Raw genomic sequence first — 19,624 nt, 5'->3', positions numbered from 1 at the left:
GGTTAGAGTGCGGGTTTTTGATGTTTGTCTCTTTCTTACTGTTTATTCATTGTCACATGCTGTTTTTATTTTGTTTTTTAATTATGTAAAGCACCTTGAAATGCCTTGCTGCTGAAATGTGCTATACAAATAAAATTTGATTGATTGATTGATTGATTGATTGATTTGAATGTTTGCAGATTGTTTCTCCTGTTTGTATTTTTTCAGGCTGAAATACTAGCAGTATTTGCAGTAGTTGGTGTTGCTCTGAGGCTGTGCCCCTTTGTGTTTCTCTGTCTCACAGGTTAAAACCAGTAACAATGCACGGCGTGTAAGCCACCAATCATGGCCCACAGGAAGAGGCCAGGATCCAGTGGGGGAAATAGTTTGCCTGCTCCTGGCCCCACCCCCTGTCCCACCCGTCATCCTGCAGAGTTTTGTGACCTGAAAGCCCTCCCCGCACGGCAACGCCCACTCCGCTACCACAAAGAGCCACACGATCAGAAACCCCTCCCTCAGTCCTGCAAGGCACAGTATCCCTCCTCCAAGTCCCAAGACCTGCGTCACAGTCATCCGGAAGAAGATGCAGGTGCCGGAGTGGAAGTGAAGCGGTACAGCAACCATGATGCTGACTCACAGCCAGAGAATCAGCGTCCAGCAACGCCATCCACACCTGAGCACATTCATGACCATGATGAACATAATCAGGCCGACTATCATGGTGAAGCTGACAGTCTGGATGATGACTCCAGCTCCGACTACATCAACAACACCTCAGATGATGAAGAAGACTATGATGATGGTGAGTGTGACATTGATCATATTACTGAAATTAGTTAAGAAGCTTCTTTTAAACTAATATTTTACAAGTATTAGTTTCAAGACCACTGAGTACGGGTCAGTATGACTTTTTAAAACTATTCATGACAGGAAGGCAGGAACAGTTAATGAATTTCAAAGCAGACAGCCGGTAAAGGGATCATTCAAGTTTTTGAATTGGGATTGTTGTGCAGTATATAGTTAGTATCTTACCTGTAATAGACAACAGTTTGATTGAAAAATCTAAGACAAATTTTCATGCATGAACCCCAATAAAATATCTGAGATCTGAGTTGTTTTAGATTACTTTGTTTCTGCGCAGAGGTCTGCTTTTCTATCTAAGATGCTGGTAACCCATAAGTTCTGTCTGTTTTATAAAATGCATTCACTGAACTAAGCTGTGCTTGTAGTTCTGTAAGACAACAGCCTTTGGGTCTCATGCTAACAGGTTGTTAACAGGTGCACCATAAGTATGATGTTCAATTGAAAGAATATGTACAATCACTAACATGTCAAAGCATGGCAACATTTTCTCATTAGCTACAAATGCAACATGCAGCTAAAAGTCGTGATATTTTTGTTGATGTTTAGTCATAAATTAAACAACAATGGATTTCATAGCTAATTAGACCTACTAATACTTCACTGGTAACTGCAACTGCACATCAGTGAGCCTAGAATAGACTCGTGTTTTATTATGGAAACCATAAATAATAGAAAATTTGTCTGTTTTTGGTTGTTACCCTTTCCAGGACTAGCAGAGGAGGACGAGGGGGTCACCTACTACATCCGCTACTGCCCCGAGGATGACAGCTACCTGGAGGGTATGGACTGCAGCAGCCAGGGCGAATGCAACCACGGCCAGAACCACAGTCAGGGGGACTGCACCGGCTCCAAGCAGTCATGCGGATCCCACGCCAGCGAATGCCAGGAGGCTCTGGAAGGGTGGGCTGAGGAGGGAGAGGGGGCAGTTAGGGAGGACTGGCAAGAAGAGGATGAAGAGGTGGTGGAGGAGTGGAGGGAGGGCAATGAGGAGGCCCAGGAGGAGTGGAGAGAAGAGGGCCAGGTCAGGCAGGAGCAGTGGGCCGAGCGAGAACGCCACAGGGTGGAGGAGTGGGCCGAGGGGGAGGGAGAGGTTCGCTGCGAGGTGGTAGAGCAAGATCCTGATGAGCAGATATACAATGGACGGCCAGAGCCCATCCTGGACCATCATCACCACCACCACCTCCACCACCAGTCTGACATGGAGGACAACCTGTACACCCAACGGGGTGACAGAGAGGAGGAGGAGGCAGAGAGTGAAGAGTGCTGCCCCAATGAGGAGGAAGATGAGGAAAGTGATGAAAAGGACAGATGTGGAAGGGCTTACCCTGGAGACTACTATGCTCCTGAAGACAATGGGAACTCAGTTCGAGTCTCCCCTTACCGTAGCCGCAAAGTGCTGGTGGTGGAGGGGGAGACGGGGGAGGAGGCTGAGGAGGACATTGACCAAATTGTTGCTGAGATTAAGATGAGCATGAGCATGGGGAGTCTAAGCAGTGGCACCGACCAAAGCCCAGAGGAGCTGGCACAGGACCCTGCACCAAGTGACTACCCTCACTCTAAATCTGAGGCTGCCTCCTATCCACCAGCTCACCATCGCCATGACAGCAGGCCAAAGTCCCTGAACCTCCCCTCTGTGCAGCACAACAACCCGGACCTCCAGAGGGGCGTTAAGGCACATCCACGCTCCCCTGAAGACAGACAGAGATGGGCACAAGAACAGGTGAGCCGTTTCTGAAACAAAAAGGTCCAAATGTTAAACATCTTACAGCTTGGAAGTAATTTTTAGTTCAGCGTCTAGTATTAGTTCTTTTGTTTTTATAGTTTTATGTTAGCAAACATTTTTTCTGAAATAGTTTCACAATTTATAGATGCTGTTTTCTTGCAGATTGGCTAACCTCTGCCCATCTTTACTTCTGAAATACTCTGCCTCTCAAAGTTGCTTTTTAATACTCTTTTTATATATTAATTAATTGAATTCTTCAGTTGTTATTTGTTTCTTTTTAGTACCATTTACTTTTTCCATCCTTTTGTTGCCTCCATCTCAGGCCTTTGTAGATATCTTTGCTTTAGGATAAGATAATCGTGGCATTCTGCTATTTTTCCAGCAGAGGAACTTTTTTGGTTGTTTTTATCTTTTGCGTCCTATTTAGAGTTTTTTTTCACTGTTTCAAGAAACATTAAAGCCAACAGATATTTTGTGAAAAGGTCTGTGGTGAAGAAGCTGAGGATTAAATTTTTAGCAGCTGTAGCCAGAAAACCCCCCACACTCCCATCGAATTATCTTGAAATATATGCTGCTTCTTATTTCTCTCTCCATCCTGAATCAAGTCACAAACACACTGTTCAGACATTTTTCTGCAGAGCTCTAAAAGTCAGATTGTAAAAGGAGAACAAGCAGAGTTTCTCATGAGCAGCAAGCTAACAAACATCTGCTCTGTCATGTGCACGTGTTGTCCTTTTACTCTCTGGAACTCATTTGTAGAACAGAAGTGGGTCACTGTAACTAGATTAAATTGGAAAAAATGTACCGCACACTGCAGATTCAGATGACTTCCAGACTCACAGAGATGATTTGGTCATTTTCTCCGCTGTTATTAAATAAAATGTTCTTGGTACACCACTTTACTGTTCCCCTTTACTGATCCAGAACAACAGTGGATTTAATAACAGCTTGACTATTTATTGCAGAGCCAAGCAATTATATTAACAGAAGAGCTACAAGATTCTTGAAGGCGTGTGTTGTAGATTGCATTTGAAATGATTTTGCATGTTCTAATTATTGGTGAATTATGTATACGTTAGGCTAAGCCGCAATGATTTAACTGTCAGCTATATTTGTCCTCAAACGTCTTAGTTTCTTCTAATATCTTACTTCTCCTGCTAAAAGATTTCCTTCTCATTTCGGACGTGTTTCAAGCAGTCAGAAACATTTTTCTGTGACCATAAAAGGATCCACAATATGACTAAGAACTCAAAGACTGTCAGAAAATCCACCAAAAACAATCATTTAGATGTTTAAGATCCTTTTGTGAATATTCTAATTGATTAATCCATGTTCTCTTTTCTTAAAATGAAATAGCTTTATATTTCTGTATTACTTGGATATTCAGTGTTGAAACATTTCATCGTCCAATAAGTTTGATCAATAACAAAACATTTAGGAAATATATTTGCCATTTTACCCTCAAACAAATGTGTGCAGTGCACTGATTTTTTTATCCATATTATTGAGGTGTTTTGGTTGATTAAAATATTCTCTTAAAGCAAAACAGACATTCTAAATCTTCAACAGAACTATTCTACTGAGATAAATTCTTTTTTTTTTTTTTTAAAAAAAAGGGAAAATCTATTGCTTTTAGTATTTTTCATCTTTTTGTGTTTCTGCACAGGATAATAGGTTAAGATGTTGTTAAATATTTATAGCGTAATGTGCTACCACTATCAAAGATTACTATACAAAAAAGTTGCAAATGTAAAAATGTTTTAGTTGTAACTTGATGATTTTAAAAGTAGTAAAATATCAGGCATTAAAATATGAATAAGACAGAAGGAAAATTGGCTAAATCTTGTTTTGTACACATGTAGGCTTTAGCAGAAGCTGTGGATTCTCTAAGTGGTGGTCTTACTAAATATGAAGTTCTTAAATTTAAATTAATGTGCTCCGGATTAATAATAATAATAAACCTTGTAAGATGATTTTTTTTCTTGTTTGTATTTGAACGAGGCACAGCAGAAGGTCTGACTGATTTCTCTCAGGATTCTTTACACAATTTTGGTTTTGTAGTGCATAAGATCACAGTTTAACATGCCATCCTACCAAACAGCAACATGAAGCTCATTAATGTACCGCTTGTTTGCACTACTGAGTTGGACACCATGATGAATACTGATCAGGTCTTTGTTTAGTTTTTTGTTTTTTTTTTCCAGAGGAGGACACACAGACTTGTAACAACGTGAACATCTCCTCTAAATCTGACTTTGCCACTGCTGAGCAGCTAAGGAGGAGGTTTAAAGGGCAGGAGCTTTTCATTTTAGTCCTAATGCAATTGAATTTTAATGAGCAGTACGGGACTGCCAAATCAATATCCAACAGAGAAAAAAAAGGATGTTTTCCATTTTGTTAAATTGTGTTTCCTCCCATTGTGTTCCTCTGTCCTTTGATTGCACACAAATTGAACAATCTTTGGCAATATTACAGATTTTCCACTTTGGTAAATATATCTCAAAATGCAAATTTATTGGTACTTATTGAAAAATATTTTCCCCCTGAGTCATTATCAGTTTATGGTTATTAAGAAGCAGCTGTATTACAAGAAATTATAATGGCTAAAAATCTGCACAATCAGAAATGACACTAGCTACTGTAATACTGTTTTTTCTTCCACAGTGATGTTAGTGATGAATGTGTTATAAAAGCATGTTAGGTAAAGTGGAAAGCAGCCGATGTAATCCAATCACAGTATATCCTTAAGGGTTTTATGTTTTTATTCTGTATATTATGAGTGATGGGGGAAAAAATAAAAATAAAAATGGAAAAATGGTAGAAGAAGCTTGGACTCAGTATTTGTGTCCCTGAAAAGGTTTTGTTTCATTTGTCTTTCAACCTTAGACTTCAAAAAAAGAAAGAAAATCCCTGACACACCATGCTTGGTTTGTGTTTTGTTGTGTCCTGGATTATTTCACACATTCCATTTATAGTAACCCTACACGCTCAGTGACTGTTTCCTCCAGTCCAAACATCTACAGCCCACAGAAACAGGAAGGAGATGTTAATTTCTATAATTCTGCTCTCTTTTAGTCTGTTTTAATTCTTGTGTTCTTGCTCTTTGTGCCCATCTGACAGGTGAGCAATGGTCCCGATCAGCCCAGAAAACAGCAGCGGTCCGACCTCAATGTTCCCCTGGAGAACAACAATGTACCAGAGGTAAGGCGCAGTGGAGATTCTGTTAAAGTTTTTCCCTCTGTGTTCTGCGTCCTTTATGGGATTGCTTCATATTTGAAAGTAAATATATTGTGTGCATGTGTGTCTGTGTGTGACTGTTTGACTAAATGAGTTATTGTGTAATTACGGCCACAGCTCATGTCTTCTGCTTAGGGCGTGATAGCATCATGGTAATTGAGCAGAGCGTCTGCTTTGTGCTTATATGAGAGCCATTTTTCACTGAGATGTCTGTGGTGGAGGCTCCACCCACAGCGCTTTTCTTGTCCTTGAGCCCAGTAAGCTTTATGAATATGTTGTAAACTGATTGTAGGAGGCAGTGGATCCATGGAGATGAGCGTCTGACTCGTGGAAAAATAAAGATTTTTGTCCCTCTTTCATGGTTTCCTCTCTTCCATATGAATTCTCTTTTGTACTGAGTGACTTCAGCAGAAGCAGTATAAGTATAATTACATGTAAATACAGATGGGAATAAATTTGTTGGTAACAATAATAAAACCAGCAGATATGGCTAAACTCCAAATTTCCAGTTTTGTCACTTCAATAAGAAAAACGTCTCCCAGAAATTTTATTTTGTGCTACATTTTGATGAATTCCAGTCTGACTTGTTATGTTTTTCTGCCAATGGTGGAGCCCATTATGATTCCAAATGTGATGGATGGTGCAATCAGACAGGGACGTACGTTGATCTTGGAGTTTAGCTTGAATGGTTCTAGAATCTAGATGGTTTCCTTGGCTCTTTTTCTACTATCTGCACCATATCTGATCAACCTGGGGTTCCATTTCCTCTTGCTTCCACGTCCTGGGAGATTGGTTGCAGTCCCATGAACTGATCATTTCAGCAACTGTGGTCAGAGGAAAGTCATGAAGCTGCTTGGAGATGGTCTTGTAGCCTTTACCTTTAACACGGATATCTTCTTTTTGAGCTCCTCATACAGCTTTCTCTGCTACATGTTCATTACGCTGCACATAACAATACCAACCTACCCAGTGGCATATTTACTCCCTTTAGATGGTCTGAATGACTGATGAAAAGCTCGAAGGCATCTGTGATACTAATTAAGGTCAAACACTTATTAAACATGACTATAATGCAAAGATTAATAGTCTCCTTAAGGGAACTGACAAATCTGTCCATACTGTTTCAGCACATCTTTGTGAAATAAACAACAACTTCTATTCAGAATTTTTTTTGTTTGTTTGTTTGCGCTACCACACACTTTAGGCATGCAGATATACATTATACAATTGCTTTTTACCTGAGTCACTTTTCATGAGAAATTAAGCAATTTTTCAATAACCTGTAAGGGTACAAGCATGCAAATGACTGTGGGCATTGCTGGAAAATAATGAAAATCTCTGAAGATTTATGGTAATTTGTGTAAGCACCAGAAGAAACTTCCCTCCATGGATCAGTTTAATATTTTGTATTGGAATTAGATTTTCATTTCAGTACTGTCCTTGACTAAATGATCTGTATTTTTGCATTGAAAGGGGTACTACCTCGTAATGGCAGAAAAAAAGCAATATTTATTGTTGGTTACCATCTTCTTGCCAAACGACTGATGGACTGATGCAAAAATAGAGGATGTTATAAATAATTAATGCAATAAAACAAAAAAATGTGCCTGATTGAACTGTGCGACTGCATGTGCCAGGGCTTGATCTAGTCCCAAAATTGAATTTTTTGCTGCTAGATGACATGAATTATTGTGGTGCTTTGAATAAAGTGTGGGAACAGTAAGGAACAGAGCACAACCTGATGTTACGTTTCATTTCTGTCTTCCAGCCAACAAAGAAAATGGCATCATTCCCCAGCTTTGTTGATGGTAAGTTAATCTGTCTATCCACCTGTTTGGTGATTAAAATCACAATACTTTAAACCTATGGAACAACTCCAAGTAATATTTGGTCTTCAATGTGTCCCCTATAGGCCTAAAATATCTCCTCCTGTGCTATTTTTTGCTTCTGAGCAGGTTCCATCATATGTGAGAGCCTTAGCTGTCAGATTGCTTCATCAGATCATGAGGGTGTGTTGTGCTTTGAAGTGGGAGTCCTAGAGTCTAAATCTTCATATCACAGATGCAGATTAATCTCATATCCCACTGGCACTACACCACAATAATCTAACAGCCAGTGGCCGTTTCTCTGCTCAGGCTCATTCAGCCTGTTATCATCATATCTCTGGAGCAAGAGCATTTGGCTCTTTTTCATCACATGAAACACCGAGTGCAGTGATTGCAATACCCTTTTCAGCCTTTCATCTTCTCCCATGCCTTATGTCTTTCAGTCCCGGGGCCTTGTGAGCCAGAAGACCTGATTGATGGCATTATTTTTGCTGCTAACTACCTGGGCTCCACCCAGCTGCTGTCTGAGAGGAACCCCTCCAAGAACATCCGCATGATGCAGGCGCAGGAGGCTGTCAGCAGGGTCAAGGTACTAAAACAACACACCTGCTCACAGGAGGCCGATCAAAAACCAAGCAAACACAATTGTTATTTTTCTTCACCTGAAGATATTTACTGATCAAAGCCAGAAACATGTTTTTATATTTTCCAGTGAGCCAAAAAATACAAACTCTGAAAGTTTGATAGAACATTTTCTTTTATCTTTGAACTGTCCTGTGGTGTAATTTTTTGATTTTTTTGGAGGGGTATGCAGTTTTGTAATCCTGAACAAGTGAGAACTGTGTGCTACAGAAAAGACATTGGCAGCTGAGTAGTTTGTACATGACAGTTGCACAAACATCATGTCCTTTAAACTACTACAGCGTTCCTGAGGATCTGACAGTGACGGACTGTTCTCTGCTGCTGAAGGCAGCTGTTAGATAGCTTGTTATTCTTAAAAGGAATCCATTAAATGCTTTTAATTTGAAGGTATTTCTCTAGTTTATGGAACCATCACTATGTTCCAGTTGTAATATTGTTGTTCATGTTGCACTGGTAACATTCAAATGTGTCAAAAAACATAAAAGCCTCGCTAATATTTAGCGCTGTGGCTTTTTAATATATTGAATATGTCTCTGGGATTACAGTATGTAAGCGGAAGATCAAAGAGGTATTTGAAAACAAAAAATAAAACTCTGCTTTTGCCATTTTTTACAGTTTTAAGAGTTAAGACAACAGCTATTTATATTTCACATCCATATTTCTTCTGTAAAATGTACACAGACGCACTTCCTGTCTCCAGCAAAGCATTTTAGTCACTTATTAGACATGAGGGGTCTTTTAGGACAGCTAGAGAACATATCCAGATTGAGCTGCAGGGTATCCGTCACAGCCAGATGGCTCTCTGCTGTTCAGTAGTAGTTCTGTGACGATGGCGTTTCAGAAAAATACAACTGATGATGCCGGTGCTGCGTCGAAACGCTCACTGCATGTTATTTTTCAAGAGCTTCATTATTACGTGTTCAACTTTGTTAAGAAATGATTCCAAATTTCCAAAGAAATGACAGTCTCCTCTCTTTTCCTCTCATGTAAACACAAACATGGAGGCTTTCCTAAATATTGAATGACCTCTCCTGTGCAGTGATCTACTTTTAGAAAGTGACTTTCTGTAACAGAGACCTGCTGTTGAGGAGGTGGATACACATATGCGCGCACTAAATGTTAAAACTGGCTGTACTGTATCTCTCTTAACCACGATTTCAAATCTGTTCAAACGGAGATCAAGCCAACATTTCAAAACAAATAGTTTAATGTGAAAGGATAGGATGTTGTTCATTGTATTATAAAAACTAGACTTTTAATATAAAAATTCACAAAACTGGAAGGCCAACCTCCTCACTTATTTCTATATACTGTAAGTTATCCCTTGATTGTTTTTGCCTTGTTCTTAACTTAAATAAAAAACATAGCTTCTCTCCTGTGGCTACAGTAAAATCTCCATCCATCAATAAATGAACACATATTGGCAGTGAACAATAAGAGGCATTGTTCAGGAATGCTGTGTGTGTAAATATAGGCAGAGCTGTGTGGAAACAAGGTTTTATTGGGTTTCCTGCCGCCTCAAAATTAGTCTTATTGTGTATTTAAGAAAGGCTGAGGAGGGCTACTGTGGAGGAAAACAGGTTGAATAAACATTTGTTTTAATGTGACTCCTTGAACACACATATGTTCTGGTAAATAAAGTGATATTCTTCTAATTCTTGTATCAAGACCAAATTTACAAGAATTTTAACAATGTGATTTCTTTTTTCTGAAGCAACAAAACCAAACAAAGACAGTTGTTATTAGCCAAATTTCAGGCATAATCTAAAGCTATATTTTTTAAGAATCAGTACATATCAACATCAAAACCCACACTTTGTCCTGTAGAGAAGTTTCAGACTGACTTGGAAACATTGTCCACAAATTCAGCATCAGAACTCTTCCATGTAAGAATACAAGATAACTTAAGTTTATTTTTTAAACAGCATTTGACGTTGTCAGACCTTAAATCCTCTATAATAACATCAGTCGTGTGTCAGTCAAAAGGTAATTCAGTGCAAAACAGGAGACTTTTGGTCCATTTTGTCTGAAAGCTCTCCAGCACTGAAGTTGCCTCCTGTCATCGCTCATATTTGTGTTTTCTCTCCCGACACATTCACACAATATTCAGGATTAAACCAGCATTTAGCTATTATTTTCCCACCTTATTGGCGCTAAATTGAATAAAAACAAACATCCACTATCTCTTTCATTCGTTTTTTTGCATCAAATTAAAACCATTAACTGCACTGCCACCTAAAGTTTTAATTTGTGACATTGTAAAGATGCAAAATTAATTTAATTTTCATTTTTCCATAAAAATTAGATTAGTTATTGTTGTTGCTTTAAAGCAATTGATTCATGATGTGTCCTTTTTAAAAAAAAAAAAAAAAAAAAAAAAAAAAAAAAACTGCCATGTTTTGTGTTTTTTTTTCTTCTTTTTATTTTCAGCCATATTTGTTTTGTTTTTTTAAGCTTGGTAAAGGTGAAGTGAAGGTGATTCGGTAGATTACAATCCGCAACTTTACAAACAGACGTCCCTAAACTTTGACATTCAAATAAACAGAGCTCCACACATCATTCGTGTTTATTTACCTCAGATCAATCTGTGGAAGCAACCAGTTAGTTCACACCAGCTCAGCTCCCTGAAGCCTGCCAGGTGAATTGTGTTTGTAGCTTATTTATGCAAATCTTCTCGACTTGACATTCTGTGTTTGATGTAATATTTATGAAGCTTCATCCCCACCCCTACCTTCTTTCCTGTTGTCAACCCCCCGCCGACCTGCTCAGCACCGCCTCAGCAGAGAAGATGCTGCAGAAATCCTCAGAGGTCTTGAGTTGCGAGCTGATGAAACTTCTCAAAATAAAAAACAGCCTTCCCTCGAGGTTATGATAAATACTCTCAGTGGTTTTGATTTTTGCATGATGGCATGAGCAAACATCAAGCCTTGTATTAAAAATAAAACTAATTATTTTCAGCACTTGAAGGTAGACATCACCTAAAGTGTTTTTTTTTTAAAAAAACATGTTGCTTTTTTAACTATTGTTGCAACAAAAGAGCAAACCGAGAGTACATCCATCAGTGCTTCATCCTTTTTCTTTTCTGTTTTTTTTTTAATCGCTTTTTCCTTTTTGCCTGCAGCATTAGCAAAAATATCTCATGAACTAGTGGACAGATTTTAATGAAACTCTCAGAAATTAATCATTGGCTGGACTTCTACAACTGATTAACTTGTGGAGTCAATCCAAATCAAGATGGCCACCACAGCTAATCAACCTTAGCTAACAAAACAGTGGTCAATTTTACAGATTCTAAGCTTAATTTGGTGTGGTGATAGCTAAACACATACTTTACAGATCACACAAGATCTTGTAATATCGCCAGGTTTGACCAAAATGGCTACAACTTCATCTCTTCTCATCATAGAATAACCGTAGTTTAAAACTCTGGCATGAAAGACAACAACCAATATGCATTTCTTCAAGGAATGCTTGTCCTTTTTATTTTCTAAATACAGCTGCTTGTCTGTGACCAGAACATGGACCCCAGATCTTGTTCTCTTTCCTTTTAGAAACAGAGCTCCATAATCTGTCTGTTTACTACTAAATTCTTTGATCGCAAATCTGAGAGCTGAACTAAACATCCTAATTGGGTAAAAACCCACGAGACGCCCCTAACAGAACTTTGTCACAAATACAGAATCAGTGTCTATTTATAGCTGCATCTTTTTAATATGCAGTGTTTACAAGAGACGAAGCAATTATCACCCGCTGTAATTACTGTTTTGATTTGGATCTGATCATCAACATGGCAAAACACTGTTCACACACACACACACTTCCTCTGTCTCTCTGTGGCATTCCATGTATGTTAGATCAACATGTGGTTTTGGGGGCTTTACTGTCTTTTTTCCCCTTTTTTATCGACCTTCTTTGTGTCCTCCTTCTCTTCTTCCTGTTCTCTGCTGACCTTGTCCCGTCCCAACGCCTGCCTTCCTGCCTGCCTGCCTGCCTGCCTGCCTTCCAGAGGGTTCAGAAAGCTGCCAAAATCAAGAAAAAGGCGGTGTGTAATGAACAGAGCAAAAGGAAGAGCCTCCGGTCACGCTCCTCCCATTCTCTCACCTTTTTCCTTTTCATTGCATCTTTGCTCGTCTGTGTGTCCACACACATCTCGTGTCTCTCATGCGTTGAAATTGTTGCACCTGGTTCAACAATTTTCCACCCGGTTTTCCAAACCATCGTTAGTTTTATGTGTACAGCTCAGTGTTGAGGTGGTGGTATTTTTCCCAAACAGTGCACCTGATTGGAATAATAATAAAATCTTTGTTTTTACAAGCCTACATTTCTCTCTAAATTATACAACCGCTACAGTCCAATCTAACACCACACGGACATAAATTCATATCTAACCACAAGGTAACAGAAGCCATGTCAGCAGGACACTCCTGTATGTGGCCGTATGCTGGGTTTGTCTTCATTAAGACATTTTAGTTGTGAACCAGGCTGTAAAATAACATGTGGCAACGAGTTGTAAACACAAAATAATGCTTTCTATGCAGAAGCAAACAGTTTATTCTATTTCTGTTGCCATAAATATTTAGGTGAAATGCAGAGATGATTTCCAGGAAACATAAGGTTTAAAATGAGATCTTTTAGGGGCATATTACTTGTGTTCTGTGCAGTTTTACAGTTAAAAATGAAAAGCTTTTAACTTGCGTATGAGACATTTACAGGATCATATTTTCACGCTTTTGCTTGGTAAGCTATAATCAGTAAACAAAAAAAGGTCAAAATGAAGCTTTAAAATATAAACTTCTGCTTTGTGGCTGTCTTTTATATATATATATATATATATATATAATTATTTCCAGCTGCTAAGCAGACTGTGTGATGTTGCTTCAATAATTTACTAGTAATGACTTCATTCTGGTCTGTGTTTCTGGCTGCAGAGCGAATCAAAGGTGTGGTCGATCCTGCCTTTGATTGAGAGTTAGAGGGGTCTTTTTTTTGAGAAAAATCTGATTTTTTTTTATTTGCATATTGCAGTTCAAGTTCAAATTTAACATTGCCACTCCTCAGGACTCATCTACACATTGTGCTGAACGTATAAAGCAAAACAAAACAAGTCACACCCACTTTATATATTATAATATAATATATGTATATATTATGTTATAATATATATTTTTCTTGCAGTTCAGAACACAGTTTGATTACCATTGTTTCTTACGACTATTATACTGACATGAAGCTGTAACCTAAAAAGAATAAATTATCTTTTTGTGTTTTTTTTCTCCTTTGTTGAGTATAACAGTTAGATAGATAACTATTATTAAGAAATATTTTTAAAAAATTCCTTTAGGTTTTTTTTGTAGTAATAAAAAGTTTAGGGTCTAAACTTACTAATTATTCTAGAGCCTATATTTATTGTCTCTCCACCGTTTCACTCATTCAGAAGGTGTAGAAAACAGAAATAGTGCAGTGACATTTACGTCAAATTGTTTATTTATAAAGGACATTTAAAAACAACTGCCTTTGACTTCCACTGTGCTGTAGAGAAAATAAAAAAAAAAGCTAAAAACATCTGTTCTCAGACTGAATTAAGAGTCAGGAAATGCAAATGTGTTAATATTTAAAAACAGGCAGTGTTGGAGCCCACCCCTAATATGCAGGAGCCACATTTTAGGATCTAAAACTGCAGAGACCCAATCACTTCTGTTGAACCAGCCCAGACCCTGGGACAGTAGTAATACTGTAATTTATTGACATATGCAAATGTAAACCAAGACATCTGACACCTTTAAACTGTTAAATAAACCACAGCAGAACCAATAGAACTGAACCCAAATCTTTTTTTCCTGAGAGAACAGCAAGACACTGCTTTCAGGCAAAATCCAAAACTCTACTTTAACGTTAATGGAAAAATAGCTTTGTTTTCAAACAAATGAACTGTGTGGTCACAAGTTCACAAGCTTTTTTGGCACTTTCCATTGGTTAGCCATCCATAAAACCACAGACAGTTGTGAAGGGTGACCGATTGAGTTGATTTATGCAAAAAGATGAAAAATGGAGATGCAGTGAGGAAGTAACCCAGTGTTAGACCAGCGCCACTTTTACATAATTCAGTTTTAAATTTTGCAAATTGTGAATGATTATGTGCCTAGTTTTGTAAAGCAGATCTAGTTTTTTTATCAGTTCCAGCAGAATATATTTCTCTCAGTTCATAGCTGACTTCTTTATTGTGCTACACAGTAGAACAGGGGTGTCCAACCCTGGTCCTGGAGGGCCACGATCCTGCCTGTTTTCATTGTTTCTCTGCTCCGACACACCTGATTCAGTGGTTAAATCACCTCTTCATGTTCTGCAGAAGTCTGTTAATGACACACTGATTCAAATCAGGTGTGTTGGAGCAGAGAAACAAGGAAAACATGCAGAACGGTGGCCCTCGAGGACCAGGATTGGACACCCCTGCAGTAGAGGGAAGCGCAGTCTTTAAACGATCTCTCTAAGGTAAGTGTCATGAAAAGCTAAGAAGAGTTTCACTCAGACATTACAGTTGGACACATTAGAACCGTTTTAGGCATTTTGAACAAGTTAAAACAAACATGCAGAAGTCCAGCAATGAAACAGCTGATTTCCTTCTTTCTTCTAAAGATTGTTGCTTTAAATTCACAACAGATTGATTTTCAAATTGGTGCAAAGAGTCATTAATGCTGACCCCTTGAATTATTTTGTTCCTCCACATTGGTAGAAAATGGCAAATTGTTCTTTGGGAACAAACAGAACCCTTTTTTTTATAAAGTGAAAACAGCAAAAGGAACAAAGTTACATTTAAACCATGAATCAGCAACACCTGTTCACAACCGTCCTGGTTTCTGGGCATTTTTCCACACTTGGAACAGGATGTAAAAAAAAGAAACAGACATTTACAGGCCACAGTCTCAGATTAATAGTCCCCTATTCTTAACACAAACTATTAAAACTGCTGTGAAATGTGTTTAATTTCCTTATCACTCTGTCCTTCTTTTAAATGCACTAAAGAATCCTAATTAAAGTCGAACAAATATAATTTTATTAGTGTGCAGCTCGCAGTGATTAGAGGGAAATGTACGCCGGCTTGTTCTGCTCTCGCTGGTGTTACAGCCAGCTGGTGGGGGCTTAGAGCTAAGCTGTTTCTGGTTTCCGCTCCAGCTCACCATCCTCGTGCCAGGACAGCTGATGTGAACCAACACTACCGCCAAAACGCTTTCTATTCCTGTCGTTTCCACATCATCTTTACACTCATCAACCTGTCCATCTGACAAAACACTCCCCCCCTCTTTATGCCTACAACTCTTACATTCAACACCAACAGCAGTGTTCACTGTGAATGTTCCAGTTTGGGGCAATGATCTTAAAATGTTTAAGGTCGGGGATGGAAAGGATTTGACCAGGTGGTGTGTTCTTGTCTGTTCCTTCAGAGTGCCGATGGAGACGCTCAGACTCTCACTGAGGTCGATCTGTTCATCTCCACCCAGAGGATCAAAGTCCTCAATGCAGACACGCAAGTAAGTACTTCCTGTTTCTCCTCAAAGTGTGTTTCTGGGAACAAAAGCTCATCTCCTTGAAAGAACACCCTCAGCCCCCAGTGAAGTGGGATGTTGTTTGGTTGAACAGATGCCGTCAGACCAGCTGCATCTTCTGAAACCACAGCTCATTTCAGGACGTCAAAGTCAGAAATCCCTGGAAGTCAGGAAAACTCCAAACTGTGCAAACAATTTTTGTTTTATATATGTCTCGTGAACCACTGAATGGATTTTAATGAAACTTTCAGAAAACAATCATTGAATGGACATTTACAACTAATTAACATTTGGAGGCAATCTTAAACAAGATGGCTGCCACACCTAATCAACATTAGCCAAAACAAAAAAAGGCTATAACTGTAAAACCATCGTGAAAGTTTTTTTTAATGTCTCGTCTGTTAGCTGAACAGCAAACCGACGTGTGACGAAGCCTCTCTGAGAGCTCGGCAGCTCTTTGCGTTATGAACAGAGCTTTGCGCTCACAGCAGAAGTAATACGTATACGTGATAGATGATTCATTTGCAGTACTCCAGTCTTATCTGTGGTCCGGCTCTCTGAGTGTCAGAGTGAGATTTGGAGTGTGGGCAGCCGGCTGGCAGAAAATAACGTGCTGCAATGCGGTGTCTGTCTTCCTCCCTTTTTCCATCTGGTTGCCACTGGTCCTGGCACTCCTGCATAACCAATCCAGAGTAAAAAAAAAAAGTACTTATTCTGCAGTTACAAGTTTTATGCAGCCTGCATAAGGTTCTTGATTTGGATTCAAACGTAGGCTGGGAAACAGCATTAATTAGATTTATGTAATAAAACCACCACAGAGTTAATGAGTCGAACAAAACTGGAATAAATTTCAGCTTATTATCATAAAACATGAACAAATTCAAATTCCTCTTAGCAAACCCAGACATTTTTTGAAGTCAGCATCTTTTCCAAATCGTCATTTTGTTCAGATTCAGTGCCTGATGAAAGCTGCATTATTAAACAAGACTATTATTAGGCTGGGTGAACAAACAGTTCAAACATCATTCAGATAAACACTAGATGGGTTTTTTTTCTGCACCTGCTCATTATTGTTAGACGAGCCCAATCTACTTATCTAATTTAGCCGAGCTGTAATCTGGTTAAACAGCTGTGTTGAATGCAGTCAAAAGGTTTGTATTCTGTCAACAATTCTTTTCTATTCTGTCCTAAAATAAAAAACTACAGATATTAACATGCTGTGGCTGGTTAATTATAATTTCCTTTTAATTTGCCTGATTTTAGGAAGTTATGTTGTGAGTAACAGGGTAGTTACCAGCTCCTGTTTGGGTTTCTCAGATCTGCGGTATCATCATGGAAAGCTCTCAGCTCTAATCATCTCTTATTATGTTAGGTTTTGTGTGTGTTTTTGGTGCCATATCTCCTCTACTGATTTCAGCTTGGACTCATATTTATGGCGCAGATACTGGTCGGGTGCAAAAAATAAAATTAGTATGAATCACAGAATATCCCATTTCATGTAATTACATTAATATCAGGACATTTTCACAAACTGAGCCTCTATTTAACTGCAAATTTACGATATTTTGGTCGCCATGCCAACAGGAAACAATGATGGACAACGCGCTGCGCACCATCTCCTACATTGCCGACATTGGGAACATCGTGGTCCTGATGGCGAGGCGGCGGATGCCTCGAACAGCCTCGCAGGACTGTATCGAAACCACACCTGGTGCACCTGAGGCCAAGAAGCAGTACAAGATGATCTGTCACGTCTTCGAGTCTGAGGATGTAAGTCATTATCACCCACAGCCGAAGGGCGAAGGTGGGCAATAATGTCTTTGATCTTCTGTGTGTGTGTGTGTGTGTGTGTGTTCATGGGTCTGACTGTTACCAAAACATTTCATGAACCATTGGATGGATTTAAATTAAACTTTCAGAAAGTAATCATTGGAGGAACATCCGCAATGATGTTTTGAGCCAACTCAATTCAAGATGGCTGTCATAGCCAGCTGATCTTTAAAAAAATCACAAAAAATGGCTGTAACTCAGTCAGTTTCACAGACTGATCCCCAACAGATCCACACATCTGGTGAAATTGAAGTTATTTTTAAGGTTTGAAGAAAACGGCTACAACTCTGTCAAACCTAACATGAGATGATCTCGGTCTAAAACTCTGACAGGTGACACATCCCTTCAAGGAATGCTAGGTCTTCAGTTGAAATTGTTTTATTGTTTTGTTTATATATTTGCAGCTTTGGTGTGTGTGTTCATGAGAAAACTAGTTTCAGTGGTGGTTAAAGGAAGTCATATCCAAAGATGAACTAAAGACTAAAGACTAAAGAAGAGTTATGCTGATAATATTTCAGCTTCTACTTTGCTAAAAATATGAAACATTTTTATCAGTTTAGCTGTAAGACCTAATTTTACTTCTTTATTTTGAATTTAGTTATTTGTAAGTGTCTCGTTTCAAACACATCTTTGTTCTCCTTACAACACCTGATTAAGGCAACCCACTGATTGTCACTGATGTAAACTGGCCAGGCACTTTTGATTTCCCTAATTTATTTATTTTCACCCCACGGAGCTGCTGCTTGTCTCGTTGAAGGCGTTTCTGTAAGACTTGGCAGGAGGAACAATGTTGCACCGAGGAGCCAGCAGCTCCGCTTCTGTGCCAATTTGGCATAATGGCTGGACTCCAATCTGTCCCCTCTTCATCTAATTTCTCTGCCAGGTTTCAAAGGCCGGCCAGAGTTTTAATGGAACTATTCAGCCGCTCATCCATCAGCTTATAAACTGTTTCTGTTGTTCTGGCTTTACTGGCTGCAGGCTGCGGTTCCTGTTTTGGACTTTTGTTGTTGTTGTTGTTGTTGTTGTGCAGAGCTAATTCACTGTGGGAGTCTGGAATTGTAATGTTCATAAATACTCAAGCAGGTTTGCTTTACAAAAAAATTGAGACATTAGAGCTTCCTTCATGGAGATAATTGATGCCTTTTTTCACTAACTGATAGCATTAAAGAGCATCATTGACTTTATGTTTGTTCATGAGAAATTACTGGTAATAGCAAAGCAAAAAGCTAAAAGGCACTTCTCAAACTGGACCAGTTTTTTGCATCACTTTGGGACAAATAAGTTTCTGATTCTAGTATTAAAATCAAATACTCAAATATTTGCTGTCAAGCACAGAAAACATGACAATTTTTACTCATAAACTCATTTATTTTTCTTTATGCAAGTAGTCTTTGTTAAACTATTTTCTTCTGTTTGGAAAAAAAGGCTTCAGATCATCATAGTGTACATTATTTCACCACTACAAAGACGATTGCCTTCATATAAATTAGACTTTGTTTGCATTTTATTTTTGTCGGCTGTATCTAAAGTGCAAAAATAATCCTCTCTGAATAAAAACGAAGAGGTTAGAAAGGTAAAAAACTGATCTGATTTATGCTCTTTTAATTATTACAGGATTCTTTTATGCTTGTTTAATTCTTACTTAACTGCAACTCATGATTGAAACAAAAGCAACAAAATGAAGCTCTTCTTTTACACGACGATTCCTGCTTTTCTGTCCGTCTTCAGGCTCAGCTCATCGCCCAGTCCATCGGTCAGGCGTTCAGCGTGGCCTACCAGGAGTTCCTGCGAGCCAATGGGATAAACCCCGAGGACCTGAGTCAGAAGGAGTACAGCGACATCATCAACACGCAGGAAATGTACAACGATGACCTCATTCACTTCTCCAACTCTGAAAACTGCAAGGAGGTTGGTCTATAATAAGTGCATCCATTTTTCTTTTCTCTGCAGCTGTTTATCTGTGTCGGTGCAAGAGATAAAGC

The 19,624-nt window shown here is 38.8% G+C and overlaps 1 protein-coding gene across 2 annotated transcripts in view; it reads left to right on the top strand.

Annotated features, from left to right (window-relative positions):
• apba2b (amyloid beta (A4) precursor protein-binding, family A, member 2b) overlaps positions 1-19,624 on the top strand; it is a 57,287-nt gene that overhangs the window by 31,091 nt on the left and 6,572 nt on the right. The window contains exons 3-11 of one of the 2 annotated variants that reach the window (XM_017404463.3): positions 284-781; positions 1,551-2,563; positions 5,687-5,767; positions 7,572-7,611; positions 8,073-8,218; positions 12,278-12,313; positions 15,711-15,797; positions 17,397-17,582; positions 19,371-19,550. In XM_017404463.3, the coding sequence (XP_017259952.1) occupies positions 325-781; positions 1,551-2,563; positions 5,687-5,767; positions 7,572-7,611; positions 8,073-8,218; positions 12,278-12,313; positions 15,711-15,797; positions 17,397-17,582; positions 19,371-19,550 (2,226 nt within the window). In that variant the 5' untranslated portion in view covers positions 284-324. The remainder of the gene's footprint in view (positions 1-283; positions 782-1,550; positions 2,564-5,686; positions 5,768-7,571; positions 7,612-8,072; positions 8,219-12,277; positions 12,314-15,710; positions 15,798-17,396; positions 17,583-19,370; positions 19,551-19,624) is intronic. The other variant, XM_017404477.3, reaches the window with a different exon arrangement.

Source organism: Kryptolebias marmoratus, linkage group LG15 (genome assembly GCF_001649575.2).
Source record: "Kryptolebias marmoratus isolate JLee-2015 linkage group LG15, ASM164957v2, whole genome shotgun sequence".
NCBI lineage: Eukaryota > Metazoa > Chordata > Actinopteri > Cyprinodontiformes > Rivulidae > Kryptolebias > Kryptolebias marmoratus.
The sequence above is the reverse complement of the archived record's forward strand: the minus strand, read 5'-3'. Positions and strand labels throughout refer to the sequence as shown.